The sequence below is a fragment of the Tachypleus tridentatus genome, chromosome 11 (assembly GCF_004210375.1).
Source record: "Tachypleus tridentatus isolate NWPU-2018 chromosome 11, ASM421037v1, whole genome shotgun sequence".
NCBI lineage: Eukaryota > Metazoa > Arthropoda > Merostomata > Xiphosura > Limulidae > Tachypleus > Tachypleus tridentatus.
The window spans coordinates 97,817,862-97,832,939 of record NC_134835.1 but is presented as its reverse complement, the minus strand read 5'-3'; the positions used below and the strand labels follow the sequence as shown (position 1 = coordinate 97,832,939).

The 15,078-nt window shown below is 32.5% G+C and overlaps 1 protein-coding gene across 4 annotated transcripts in view; it reads right to left on the bottom strand.

The window, feature by feature from the left end:
- The window catches only part of LOC143232868 (protein tweety-like), a 57,335-nt gene extending 43,040 nt beyond the window's left edge, over nucleotides 1-14,295 (bottom strand). For all 4 annotated transcript variants that reach the window (XM_076468850.1, XM_076468853.1, XM_076468852.1 and 1 more), the window contains exons 1-2: nucleotides 13,793-14,295; nucleotides 461-611 (exon numbers count right to left, since the gene is read on the bottom strand). In XM_076468850.1, the coding sequence (XP_076324965.1) occupies nucleotides 461-611; nucleotides 13,793-13,818 (177 nt within the window). In that variant the 5' untranslated portion in view covers nucleotides 13,819-14,295. The remainder of the gene's footprint in view (nucleotides 1-460; nucleotides 612-13,792) is intronic.
- Nucleotides 14,296-15,078: the final 783 nt, after the last annotated feature.

Genomic DNA, 15,078 nt, shown 5'->3' with positions numbered 1-15,078 from the left:
TATCAGAATTAAACTTAGATGCATTAACCTTTTGTTTTACACTTCACAAATGAGGATATAATTTGGAACAAAAACACTGTTTGTAAAAAGTTTAGATGTTGGCTAAGAATGGACTGATAAAATAAAATGTGTGAGCATTTTACCCAACAGATAAGAACTATAACATTAAGGGATCTTAATGTTACTTCCACTATATTTAATTGAAAGATGAAAAAAAAATATTGTTTTGGTTATTAAATCTTACACCATGCTTTATTAACTTTAACTCTAAACTTGAGACTTTTAGTCTTTGTGAAAGTTCACATTAGTTGTACATTCACCATTACAGAGTTTCATTAATCCTCAACGAAATTAGAAATGGTTCAAGAATATGAGAGTTCAATTAATTTCTTTATATTTTCACACTAGAATAACAAAATCAACACAAGTGCTATTCATGAATGCTGAGACACATCCTTACCTCTAAATAAGAATTGTTTGTGACATCAAATGTAGCATTCACTGGTTTAAATGTTATATCAACATGGGGTAAAACATGAAACCACCTTGCTATGCGAGTAACTTCAAACTTCTCACTGGAGTACAAAACCATATTCAAATATTGATATTGTCTGAAAGAAGAGTAAATTTTTTAATTACAAGACTTACAATATGCACAAACATGCACTAGACATACAACTAACTAAACAATTTTTACATACACATGCAACAATAGATTTCTAATAACCAAGTTTCAGCAAATAGAATAAATGTTTTTAAGACACCTGAAAGCTTAAGTTAATATGGAATAATAATACATATATATTTAAGAATATATAAACACTGAATTTAAAGATTTATAGTTTGCTACATTTATCAAACTGAAAACTTTTACCTGTATTTAACTTAATATATACGCACATATGATCCAAATAAACAATCCATATCCTCAGATAAAAAAAGTTATTTTGCAGTTTCTATCCATCTCAATTTCATCAGAGTATCCTGATTTCTGTTACAATATTTCATGTATAATCACAAACTTGTCAACATCAAAATGTCCTGATGTTAAAATTTGCATCAGCACCATTAAGTAGCGCAATAATATAAACAAGCAGTAAAATAGGAGCAACTTACTTTCATCAACAAATAGGATGTAAATAAATTTATTTCCAAGGTTAAAGGAGTATTATACTTAAAGATTTTAACAGAAAAAATATATGCAGTTGGAATTATGAAAAATTAATACCAAAGATGTTCTTTGCTCATACACAGTGATAAATTTTGCATATTCTCAGCAGATAAATCAGTTTAGGAGATTAATTGAAATATCATCATCAGGTACACTTTTAAAAACAGACATGCCATTTTTGCCTTCCATTTCTCTTCTGCCATCAATGTTCCAGCCTCACTTGTATGAACATCTGTGATCCTACTAAATCAATAGAACTTGAGTTCTATTCAAGTCTTATGTTTACTTATCCATATGAAATATCAGCATAGTTATCCTCCATTTTGTGTGTGTAATGAGAATTAAATGTAGAGCATAAAATAATGGTTAATCATTATCCTAAAATCAAATGCTTATTGTCCATAACCCAGTAAGTAATTCATATGTGGTCAATCATACTGAATTATGAAATAGCAACACAACTAAATGACACATTTTTCTTTACTAAAGTATAGTACCACATAAACTTACTGTCCCACTGAGCACAGAACAGATATTGTCCATATTTCTGATGAGACAGACATTGAGAACAAACTGAGATCAGCCTGCTTTTGCCCACAAATTTTTGAATTATCAATATGGTCATAAATAGCAATGAAGTGTTTGAAATATCCAAATAATTCAGGCATAGTAAATAGTAAGCAAGCATCTTTATTCATAGGTAATACGTCACTGTTGTTAAGTGAAACTTTATCATAATTATTCTGTAACAGTAAATTAAAAACAAATACATCACAACCACATTTTTCTGATGTTTACATATTCATTTAGGTTGATGCTCTAATTGTATCCCAGTATTATAATTTTTATATTGTAAGTAATGCAAAAATATCTTGCACAATATAACACAGCATTGTAAGGTATATGACTGGATTCAGGAGAGAATCAAGTGGAAAAGACGGCTTCATGAGTGACTGGATTAAAATGAGAAAGCTCAGAAAGAGAAGAATTCTTGTAATAAGTACTGTCCTAGAATATATTTAAAAACAATGGCTCGGGTAGTATGTGTTTATTTGTGGAAACTACAGATGAGTTCTGAAAACTCTAAGGTAGTGCAATGGGAATGTCAAATAATGTTAGGAAGCGATAAAAATAAAGCTGCGAGATGTTCCCCCATTCTTATTAGAATTATGTCTTGAACAATAGGCAAAAATATGCATATGAAGGTAGCAAGATAACTACTGATTCACCATCAGCCACAAGTTGGCATCTGCTGTCAATTTTCAAGAACATTACCTACCCTATGAAGCACAAGTGCAAAAGGTGTAATTTTTGTTTAGGATAATCAGAAATGCACGTGTAACATGCAGGAATCCCAGTTGGATAAATCCAAGAGAATATGAAATGTCACATTATAAACAAGACAGTGATTTGTTTTTTTCATTAAATTACTACTCAACATCAAACATTCCAGTATTTATTTTTTTTTAAAATGCTGTTAGTCACTAAAGATATGCTTGGATTACCATGTAAAAGTGTGAATTGAAGTGGTAACTGAGCAGGTAACAGGGAACTTGTATGCTAGGGAGTTCATTCTGCTTGAAAAATCATAACTGGAAATAAAGTCACAAAGCAGAATAGGGAGCAAAGTGAAAAAAACTTTAAGAATATATTCAGAACTGTCAAACTACCAGCCTGCAGAATATTTTCTAAAGAAGACTGTGGACTCTGCCAATCAATTACATTCAACTAACTGATTTCCTCACATGATATGATTCAAAGATGAAGAAACTTAATGCTCAACATTGAGTTTCAGCATCTATGGTAAAAAGAGCTCATCTAACAACAAACATAATGCAAATATTTTAATTATTTGGATAGTCAGAAACTTAATTTTTAAAAGTTGATTATTTTTTTTATATTATTTGATTTTGTTTTCAATTACCTGATTGTTGAAATAATTAAAACTAGTAATAATCAGAAATTAGTTGATTACTTTTGTGGCACTGTTGATTTAATAATAACTTTGGTGAATCAGTTATTATAAGTGCTTCTAATTAATGTGATTTATTCTCATGGGTAACACATTTTATTGTCCAGCTCTAAATCACAATGGCAAAAACATTCCTAAATGGTAAAAGTTGATTAGATGCAACCCAAAATTCACTGTCAAGATAAAATATGACATTAAATTGCACAAGCTAATCTTATAGTTGGAATAAAATCCAGGGAAAGTGAGGTCTACTAACTTTTTCCAAGATGCCCTGTAAAATTCAATACATATCAGGTTGGTTGTTTGTTTAGCATTTACTGATGCAAAGCAACTAAACTATCTGAACCAAACAACCAGTAAAAAAGTTAGTTAAATTATTAAAATACGTAAAAAAGGAATCATGTTAAAACAAAACAAAGTCTAATTTTTTAATTAAAAACTTACTTAGAAAGGGCCATTGGCCCACATATTACTGTTGTTATGATTGTGAATGATGGTTTCATTTTAGATATATTTTTACGATGGACTCTCCATTGATGTTGGATTGTGTCATTGGCAATGGTGACTTGAGTGTCACACAGACCACACATCTGTGCATTAAACTTTATAAAAGAAAATGATGAGTTAAACTGTGACCAATATATAGATTAATAAGGACAACTTCCTTATTATTATTATCAGAAGATCCTTATGGAAGCATGATGGTCAAAGAGCAACAGAAGGTTTGATCTGGAAAAGCTTATCATATTGCTCACTCAAAGTCAACTGCTAACTGGCATGGAGCCGAGCTTTGAATACAAGACCATAGCCCATGTATGGGACAGAAATGGCCATGATAAGGCCAAAGCAAGCAAGCAAACTTAGCTGTGATGTCAGCCAACTCATTCCTACAAATATCAACATGGCCTAGCAACCAGAAAAACTGGATAGAAGGAGATCACAGAGAGAAATAGGTCAGTCAGTTTTAAAATATCAACAAGAACAGGGTGAGAACTAATGTGAAATGGTGCCATGGCCAGTATAGAGTTAAGCAAGTTGGCATATATAATACAGTTTGTGTACTGCATAGCTTCTATGTAATCCAGGGCAAGGGAAATGGCATACAATATGGCAGTGAACACAAAAACTGTAGAGGGGATTATGTGTCCAACTATTGAACCACAGAATCATCCGATTTCAAACCATCTGTATAAATGGAAATGGAAGGATGGTTCAAAAGATGTTCAACAAATAGAATGCAGTACTTCCAATCAGGAGTTTCCATCTTTTTCAGATGACTCAAAGAACGATCATACTTGGTAGGTATTAAGCCACAGTGGAATAGGCTGACCAGTGCATACAGCAATGTTATACAAGGGCATCCCCAATTCATGCAATTGCAACTGGATATGAGAGCCAAAAGGAACAATGGTAGACAGTCTATTCTAAAAAAAGCATGGCACACCAAGGAAGGAAAACACAACCCCAGAGGATGCGATGGTAAGGATCAAAGTTTTAAAGCATAAAGTAGAAGACAGTTGTAAATGGCATGGGTGTAGAGTAGGTTCACAAGATTCAGTGTACAAACACTAGACTGGAGAAGTGCAGTAGGCCCTGAAGGTGAACAGGGTCCAAAATCCTCAATATCAAGATCCTTGCAAAGCCATAGATGAGAAACCAATAGTCCAGTTTCAATCAAATGAAGGCATGATAAAAAAAAAAAGCACATTACATCAATCTGCTCCCCAAAAGGTGGAAGAGAGGACATGGAGGATGTTCAGTACCTTTGTACACTTTACACACAGCTGCTTAATGTGTGGAATAAATGTCAGCTTACATTTAAAGATAAGCCCGCAAGAACCTTGAGGTTCTTCTCCGAGACAGAGCTAGGTATTAGGTTGAACACCTTGTTGGTGGTAGAAGTGCATGCAAACAGTTTTAAAGTGAGAAAAGGTGAAACTGTTTGCTGTGGTCCACTTCACTAACAGTTGAGTGCAGTCTGTAACTGCTATTCAATAAGTCTCATGTTCAATGACTGACACAAGATGTTAACATAGAGACCATTTGCAACTGGGGGGGGGAGGTTCACAGATGACATTAATCTTTAAAATGAAAAGTGTGACACTCAAGACATAGCCCTGATGGACTCCAAGTTCTAGTGGGAAAGAACAGAGAGTGTTGAACTTACATGGACTTGGAATCACCAGTCCATTAAAAAATGTTTAATAAAAATAGGCAAACAAGCATGCAACCCATGTAAGTGCAGATCTCACAGGATGCCATACCTCCATGTAATAAGGTTTCTAAAGATCAAAAAATATAGAAACAAGATGTTGCCACTTGAGAAATGATTCCCTGATTGATGTTTCAAGTTGAATCAAGTGGTCCACAGTGAAGTGCTGTCTTCAGAATCCACAGTCGATGGGCAAGAGGAGGTTGTTTGATTTGAAGAACCAAACAATACAAGCATTAACCATCTTTTAAAGATCTTACAGAGACAGTTCATGGAAACATGAAATTTTGGAATCCTTCCTGGGTTTAGGAAAAGGGAAAACAACAGCATGGTGCCAAGCATCAGGAAAAACATTCTCCAGCCAGATCAAGTTAAAAACAACCAGAAGAATAGCAAGAGAGACAGGAGAAAAATGGGGCAACATTTTATAGTGAATATCATCAGGTCCAACTGATATACTGCCAGACTGATGAAGAGCAAGCTTGAGTTCCATCAGCATAAAGGGGTGATTATAGTCATTAAAATGATCAGCCCAAAAGGAAAGGATGATCACTTTGCCTGTGTCTTGATGGCTAAGAAAGTGGGGGATGAAGAGAAAAGCTTTCATCAAGAGTATTGGAGATGCCCTGGGCATCAGCAACTCCCTGGCTATTAGCGAATAAGATCAAAAGGGGGCAGAAGTATACTGGCAACTAACCTATCGAGTCTTATCCCATATGAGTTAAGAACTGGTGGTAAAAGAAATGCTAGATATGTGTTTAATCTGATATTCCTTCTGGCTTTGACATCTGACATGCCAAGCATATATCTGGACCCTTTGAAAAGCAATGTGGCTTTAAAGTGTAGGATACCTGGACAATACAGTCACTCACTGTTGCCATGCAGTGATCTATCAGTGGCTTACAGACAACAATAGGATCAAGTTCTGAGAGAGCAGTGAAAGAGAGCCTATTGGCCTGGTCCAACTTCCATTGAGGCATACAGGTCTGGTGGCATTGACCATGCCAGTCCCTCTCAAAATGATAGGAAAATGATCACTGCCTTGTGGGTTACTATCAACCACCATCAAAGAAAAGTAAAAGGAAAGTGAAGAGGAGCAGATAGATCAATAACAGTACAAGACTGACTAGATGCATGAAAATAAGTACAAGAACCAGTATTGAAGAGAAAAAAGGTTGAGATCCAAAAGCATATGCTCTATAGAATGACCCATCGCATCAACATCAGCACTGCCCTGAAGGGGATAATATCCATTAAAATCCCTCAGGATTAAAAAGGGAGACGTGTATAGCTGCTCAATGAGGACATCAAGGTTTGACTGGTCACAGGTCTCTTCAGAAGCCAGGTATAGAGAACATATGGTGATGATATGACCCAAGGAAACACAGATGTCTACAGCCTCCAAGGGTGTATCAAGTGGCAAATACAGGTTGGACACATGCTAATCAACCAGCAGTGCCACCCCTCTATCCACTCGTCCATCACACAATCCTTCACTTCTGAATAAAAAAAGCTGCAACAGGATAACTGCATAAGCAGGTTTTAAAAATAGTTCCTATAAGAAGAGGCACACAGGATGATACGAATCAATCAAACCCTTAATGTTATCTATATTTAAACAAAAAGCCCAATAGTTCCACTGTATGAAAGTAGCCACTTTTATTAATGTGAAGGACCACAAGGCAGGATACCCCTTCTGTTTCAACTGTTTTTGTTTTTTTTCCTTTATTTGACAGACATTCATCAACCTCCATGGATCCTGCCCTGCATCAAAAAGGCAGGTATCTGTCCGTGGACAATGATTTCAGTGACAGAGCACAAACGAATAATTATTTTGCATCTCAGGGCTGCAGAAGAGGATTGACCTGAAGAAATACCTGAACCTGAAGCCAAAGGAAGTGGACCTGAGCTGTTATTGGAAGATGTGGTGAGGACAGAGATGGAAGTAGACATAGATTCATCTACTCTTAACCATGGGGGGCAAAATATTCTTCAGATGTTTTGCAAATGACTCCGCTGGAGGCATGGAGAGATCTGTCTGCACTCATTGTAGCAGTGGAATGTGGAATAGAAAACATCAGCATATGTCCGAGATGGAGTGGTGGACAATAACTTCAGAGCCTCTAGATACGAGATATTGTTTTTAGTCTTCAGGCTTTGCACCTCTTTCTCCTCCACCCATTTAGGGCAAGAAATAGAGCGAAAGGGATGTGAATCACTGTAGTTAACACAGTGTAGTTCCAGTTTGCACTTGTAGGCATCACAGTTTTTGTCACCATAATGAGCACATGGGGAGAACCAAGCATTTCGAGCAACTGATCATTTAAAGTACCTGAGAAAGAATGCAAAGAACATCGTTGGTGTATATAGAAAGGTTCTCTGAAGATTGATTCAGGGCATTTACTGCCACAGAATTTGAGTCAAAAATTGAAGATCAGTATAGTGAAAAAACAATGTTTGATGTGGCATCCAAGATATTTATTAAAAAATTATTAAAAAAAAAAAAGAATTAGAAAATCCATTTTAATGGCCTCAAGAATGTGCACCAAAATCTACATCACACAAGTAATGTGGTTGTTTGGGACTTTGTGACACAAAACAGTTACGCTATCTGCATCAGTAGAGTGAGAGGATTAAAGATCAACATGTTGAAAATGAACAAAAAAGGTAGAGAAATTGCAACAGAGCACATGCTGCAATAAAAATATTTAAACAAAAGGCAAGGAGAACAGAACCAGTGAACTAGTTTTAAATTTAAAAAAAAAGTATAAAAAATATTTGTATAAGACATCATTTTGAAATCAGCTTTAACTTCCCTTTATCTTGGAATTTCAATTATCTTTATTGTTGATCAGAAATTTCTTTCCATTTATGTTGTAAATATCAACTTGACTAATATCCATTAACATTTCTCCTGAAAGCTACTGTTTTTCTCATATGAAATATCAATATTTTTGGTAGAAATAAATTTAGATATAACACACACACATAGCTATATATAGCTTAACCTATCGTATGTATTGTTTGAATACAGCAAGATCAACAATAAGAAACTGAATCATCGGAATATTCTGATGTCTCCAATTGAGCTTTCTTTCAAATATATATAATAGCACAAAAATATTTTCATTAACTAAAGAGAACATTCCAAGAACATACAAAAAAGTTCTAGCTCAATATTTCATTGTTTGTCTGCATGAGCTCAATATACCAACTTTCATACAAAATCATATACAACTCCTCCCACCACTAGTCACTTTACATTGCTTGTAGCTATTTTCAAAGATGAACTCCTTTAATTGATCTGATCACCTGTTTTGACATCACAATGTAAACAACCAGTAGTAGCAATATTGAAAAAGTAATAGAATTATCATCCTTTAATGCACACTTTGTCTCTATAACAGTACCTTACCAAAATCTATCACTAAATGGAGACAGCAGATCCTTAAAATTTTATATACAGTACTGCTATTACAGAGACAGTGGGTGGACTAAACCAATTTTGACATGCACTATAAATTACAATATAAAGTGGCAAATGAAAAGTTACCTGTTGGTGTGACAGAAAAAAATTATTTTCTTTCCAAGCTACCATTGTATATACTGAAAACTATTTAACTAGACCATAATTTTACATGCAACACAAGAGTCAAGCAGTCTTTATTATTAATTTCAACTCTTTGGTAAAAGTTAGTAGATATAATTGTAGACCACCATGTAATGTAAAGCTCTTTGGAAGTTATCTGTGTAACTGTAGCTAACATGCTTTAAAAGAATGTAATATATAATGATTACAATGACAAATAAAAACAGTTATTTTTATGGTTGAAAAGTAAATTTAGGACATAGAAATTTTAAACGGATAATTCAAGCCTCAGTCTAACCACACATTTCAACCCTAAAATCATAAGTGGATTGTAAAAAAAAAAAGGTTTTTTTGCAATATTAAAACATGAGAAAATCAGCTTCAACAGTTTCTCATAAAACTTTGCATGAGTTATGGATTCAAATTCTTACATTGAAGAATGCAACATACATCCCACAACAATGTTTTGGTGTTGATGAAGTCTTCTCAGAACAAAACTACTTAAGCTCAGGGTCATGCATTCCATTTTGACCAAATTTGCACTCTAAAAACAGTTTTAAATGTGATCATAAATGTTCTTCAACTATTTCTAAGAATTTTTGTAGGTTGATATCTAATAAACCAAATCTATTGTAAGTCTGTCAATTATTGAAAAGTCTAAGAGCTAGTACAACACAAATAAAAAATTATATAGGCCAGGCTTTAAATGTCCATTTTTCAAATGGAAAACTTTGAAAAATTCTTCTTCTATAAGTATGATTTGTACAGTTCTTCCAAATATAGCTACAGAAAAACCTTGTACCAAATATCTCGCACTTGGGCTACATTCTGTCATGTTTTTCCACCTTGATGAAGGTAACTACTATTTTTCACATCTTTTTTACCAGATTATATTGTATCTAGAATAAAAAGACAAAAAGCAAACAAACTGTAAGAAGGTTTTCCCTTCTGCTGCCTTTTTTCTATAACAATATTTCAGCTACCAACTTCATTTACCATCCATTCTAAAAATACAAATATGAAACCCCACAACAAAATGCATACCACCTCTGTATGTTAGCAAAGACGGGTGAAGAAATTAATATGACCTCCTTTCCATTTTTACAGTAAATCCAGCTATAGCTGACTAATAACAATAGTTATTTTATATTAGACTATTTCCATAAATCATAACTGTAAGCTTTTATTATAATATGTCATTATACTAAGAAGTGCAGAGTATATACAAGGAGTTCAATTAAGATGATGAATCTCCTATCACACTCTGAGAACTCCTTTACATAAATCTCACCATGTATCCATTATCTATTTTTATAAATAGATCCCTAAATATCACTCACATTTAGTGTTGTAACTTTTCATTCATTTAAATCTAAAACTATTATCACTCACACCATTTGAATGTCAGTTATACATTTAAAAAGTTACGTATCTGTTAAGTAATCCTACTTTCAAAAAGTTTTATTGCAAGAAAACAAGCTAATTTGTGACTAATACCTTTCAAATCCATGCTACACTAATCACCTGCACATGATGGAAACTAAATATGATGGGAAAAGCATCATGCATTCTATATATTCCCCACTAAAAAAAGGGAGAACATGTAAAGGAGTTCACACAATTTTATATTAGAGACTGTTTTATTGGAGAATGCAATTTGCTCTCACCTCTCAGTTATTGACAACAGCAAATGTCTTGGCTTTTATGTATAATGATATAACAAAATAAGATAATTTGAGTATGTACACTAAATATATGCATAAAGGAGACCATGTGCTTGAAAACATGATTTTTGACTTTAATGTTTAATCTTTTTATTTACTTAAAAATTTCTAATTATTGTCTTGAAAATAAACCATGTAAAGGAAAACTCCATTACAGTAATACACTATTTTGGATATTTTTTTACATGTGAATAAGTAATAATACTATTAACTAATAAAGATTTTTCAAAACATAAAATATTGAGTCATATTTACACAACTTTTGTGTGTCTGTCATTGCTTTGAAATAATTTTTTTTCTCCTAGTAACATTCTGCTTTTAACACTACCACTGTTCATGTTCTAGGTTTGCTAAAAATAAATTTAACACAAACTGCTATTATATGTTTGTGTAATGTACATACTCAGAAAAATTTACCACAGAACACTGGTGGCATCAAATTGAACATACACGAAAGCCTGGCCCATAATCTTACCATAGCTTTTCATTGTGCTTCACAGTTTTGTTGTCTCTTTTTGATTAGATTCTATCTTTTTATTTTTAGAAAAAATTACCTTTCTGACCACTATTTTCAACAAAAACTGCACCCATAGTATTTGCATATCACACACACAACACCTTCCAATACTGCACTTATGAGTGAAACTAAAGTGAATGTAATTTTTTAACAATCAATGTATATTGACAAAATGCAGTTCTGAGATCAGGACTTCTTTGGGCAAATTACAGTGCAAAAGGCAATGGAATTTTGCCAAAATTTTGGTAAAAACAATGGAAAGACCTTACTTTTTAGAAAATATTTCTCTGAAAAAATGTTAAGACAGTTGCAGAGCTTTAATACTCAATTATCACTGGAATGCAAAAATAGTGCTTATTGTTTTTCAGATATTGTGATGATTTATTAATTTTTGTACATTTATCTCAATTTTAGGATTAAAGCACAAGCTACGCAAATTTACAAATATACCTATAAAACAACCAATGTTATAAATAATTACTAAACAGTATTATACCTAATTAATAAATAGTTAAATAAATTAAATACTGTAAATACATGTTTTAACTCTTAAAAAAGTTTTGGATTGTAGTCATACAACATCACAACAGCTGTCCTCAAAAGATAGTGTACCAATATTAAACAAGAGAGGAAGAAAATGTTCTTACTGGTTGTTACTTCCTTTTCCCCCTTCACAAAAAAAAAAAAAAAAACAATTTTAAGCATCCTGAATTTGGTAAATTTTTATCAACATTTTGTCATGAAAAACCAATAAATCAAAGCATATGTTAAAACATCAAAAATAAATCAGCTATCTAATATTAAGCTACTAGCCCTGTCAGACTTGTGTGCAGTGACAACAGCTAGCCTGAAAGAATTTTTTACTTCTCATTTATTGGGCTAATTTCAATGTCCAGCCATTCATGTAGGTCCAGCATAAACAACCTTTAGTAGGAAACCACATGAGAGGAAATTTATAACTTGAGATTTTGCAAGTGTTAAATAAAAAAAAACATGACTGGAAAGGACCTTTATCCTAATGGTTAACAACACAATTAAGCACAAATTATACTATTTTCAACATTGCTTGTTGAATATTGTGCACAGCTACTTAAGGGATATGTTAAGTAGCTAACACAAATTTTGAAGTGACAAACTAGATGAAAAACAATTAATAACTGCTGTCACCCTTTGTTAATTCCACTGTCTTTCTTAAGAAATTTGTCTTCTTCGGCTCACCTGATACACAAGCAAGGTATAAAACAAATATGCTCACCCAGTTAAAATCAAAAAGTTACATTAGGTTTCATACTGTTTAAATTTTTGGTGAATTCATAAAATTATATGCAGCATTCCAGATTAAACCTAAATCAAAAACAAATAACTGTATTGTATAATGCTAGCAAAATACAATAAAAAACTCCTATTAATTTTATTTTCAAACAATATTCTTCATTATCCTTCAAATAACATAAAACTGAACTTACACTTTCTATTTACTGTGAACAAAATACTATCTAAAATTGTCAAACTATTGTAAATTTAAAGTTATAAACTTCACTGTCTCTTTGATACTCAAATATGCAATAATCTAAAATGAAACTACACATTTTGATGTAGAGCATGTTAGTTCTGGTTTTAAATTTTACACTTTGATTATAACAGATGTTTCAGTAATTAGCCTAACACAGATAATTACCCATAATTCAAGCAGTTTGTGCAAAATATTAAAATACACATTAGAACATAGGAGGTACAAAGTAATTTCTAATGTTGTATATGTGTAGGCTATACTTTTTGGAGGCTATATTTACTCAAGTAATGTGTAATGTATTTAGAAAAATCATATGCATCATATTCCTAGTATTTAAATTTCAAAATCACCCACTAAAGTAATTCATCAAATTCACTGAAAGTGGCATTTTAAATTCACAAGATAAAGTGCTTATATTTTTTAAATATTATAGTTATTTATTAGAAGTTTTATTTTACTTTAAAAATCTTAATCTTTCAAATTAATGATTGAAAGTAAAAAGGATTAAAAGGAAAATGTTTTGTTTTTACATACCATATAATTTTTACTAACATACTTTTCATTTATCATAAAACACCACTGCTTTATTTACCATATGCCATCACTAATTTCAAGAATTGTACATAGTCTGAACTTTAAGTAACACTAGAACTAATTTGTTTTTCTCAAACTATTTTCACTTTTCTAAATGTCTTCACATTCTTTATATTGTAAATTTAAATACATGGTGCCATGTGCACAAATTAGTTAAAATGAAATGGCAAGGTCAGAAACCAAAAACTGAAGTAGAGATGATTGTTTACAATTTTGAACAAATGAAAAAATTTAGAGCAATAGCATTCACAATGAACAAGACAAAATTCATTCTTGGATTTGTAACAGTTTGAATTTGATCTCAATAACAGACCTCCGACTGCCACTTTTATAACTTATCCACAACTCTTTGGTTTACAGCCTGAAAGCATTACAATTAGCATTATAAAACCTAATACTACTATGTATACTAATTTACTATTAAAATTTACAACACAAATGTCAGGCCTATGTATTCTGTAATAACTACTATAATTTTAAACACACACAAAAAGACTCACAGTTTATCTACGCCTAAGTCCAACATTTGTCTTTCCTCGTTTCGTTGACTAAGATCGACTCATAGGAGTAGAATAAACAAGTTTCAAACACAGCGTTTTTTCTTCCAAAATGCTAAAATTCCAATGTCCAACCAACAATCCAAGTTCCAACTTCGGGGGCAAAGTCGGCTACTATTACTAATACTAGTAACAGTACTAATGAGCCACAGTTGCTTAGTTATACTATAGAGTATAGATTATAGTCCCACGTAACTGAAATTCACTAATTTGTAACTTTAACTTAAATAAAACTATATAAATGAAGTAAACTGAAATGTACAAAATTCTACACTTGCTTTTCTCATTTTAACAAAATCATAATTAATAGTACTACACATAAATATGCCTACAAATAGAGATATAAATACACATTACGTCACACTTATGCAATTTTCAATTAAAACATCTCAGAACTTATGCTAACTCATTTCTAGTCGTCTCTAACTTCGATTTGTACCTTAATTAAAACGTTTTCTCAGTATGAAAGACAAGATCGATAAAACAATTTCAGTAAATGGTTTCAAATATATATATAATTACAAAAAAGAAAGAAGTCATTGTAAGTCCATTTTATAACTCATGTTTGTTGTTTCTTTCAATTCCATAAAAATGTATATTTGAATAGTGTAATTTACAAATTCAACAAAGAGGTAAGGGTTGCCAAATTTTATTTTTATCTAGAGTTCTATTCACGTGCAGGATATGTCATTTGATATATTTAGAATTTTATTAATAGTATTACATGAAATACGCAACAGAAAATGAAAATAAATAAATTCATACACATTATACTTCATAAATTTAACACATATAATAGCAAATAAATAACATAGAACTTTGAGTTCATGATGACGAGGAACCCACTTGAAGTAAAAATGTATCACAGGACAACTGGTAGGGGTATTAACACTTTTACCAAAATAAAGCAGAACGAACGAAATAGTGGCAGGGGTTTAATTTAGAGAGAAAGATAAGTCTGATGAATTCTCTTCTCGCAACAGGGGTGTTCTGGAACGTTGCAGTTCCTCTTCGTCCCCGCTCATGGAAGATTATTTATCTGTACGTGGGGATTTTTCTGTATTTTAATTTGGTTTGTTTGAGGCAATGAAGTGAGGTGGGGCGGTATAAAAATGTCAAGTGAGAATGCCGAGTGAGATGAAGACGGAAAAAAGGAAGTAGATGAGGCCAAAGCCCGCAGCCCGAAAAGAAGCAAACCGCAGACTAACCCCACGAAAATCAGTGGAACA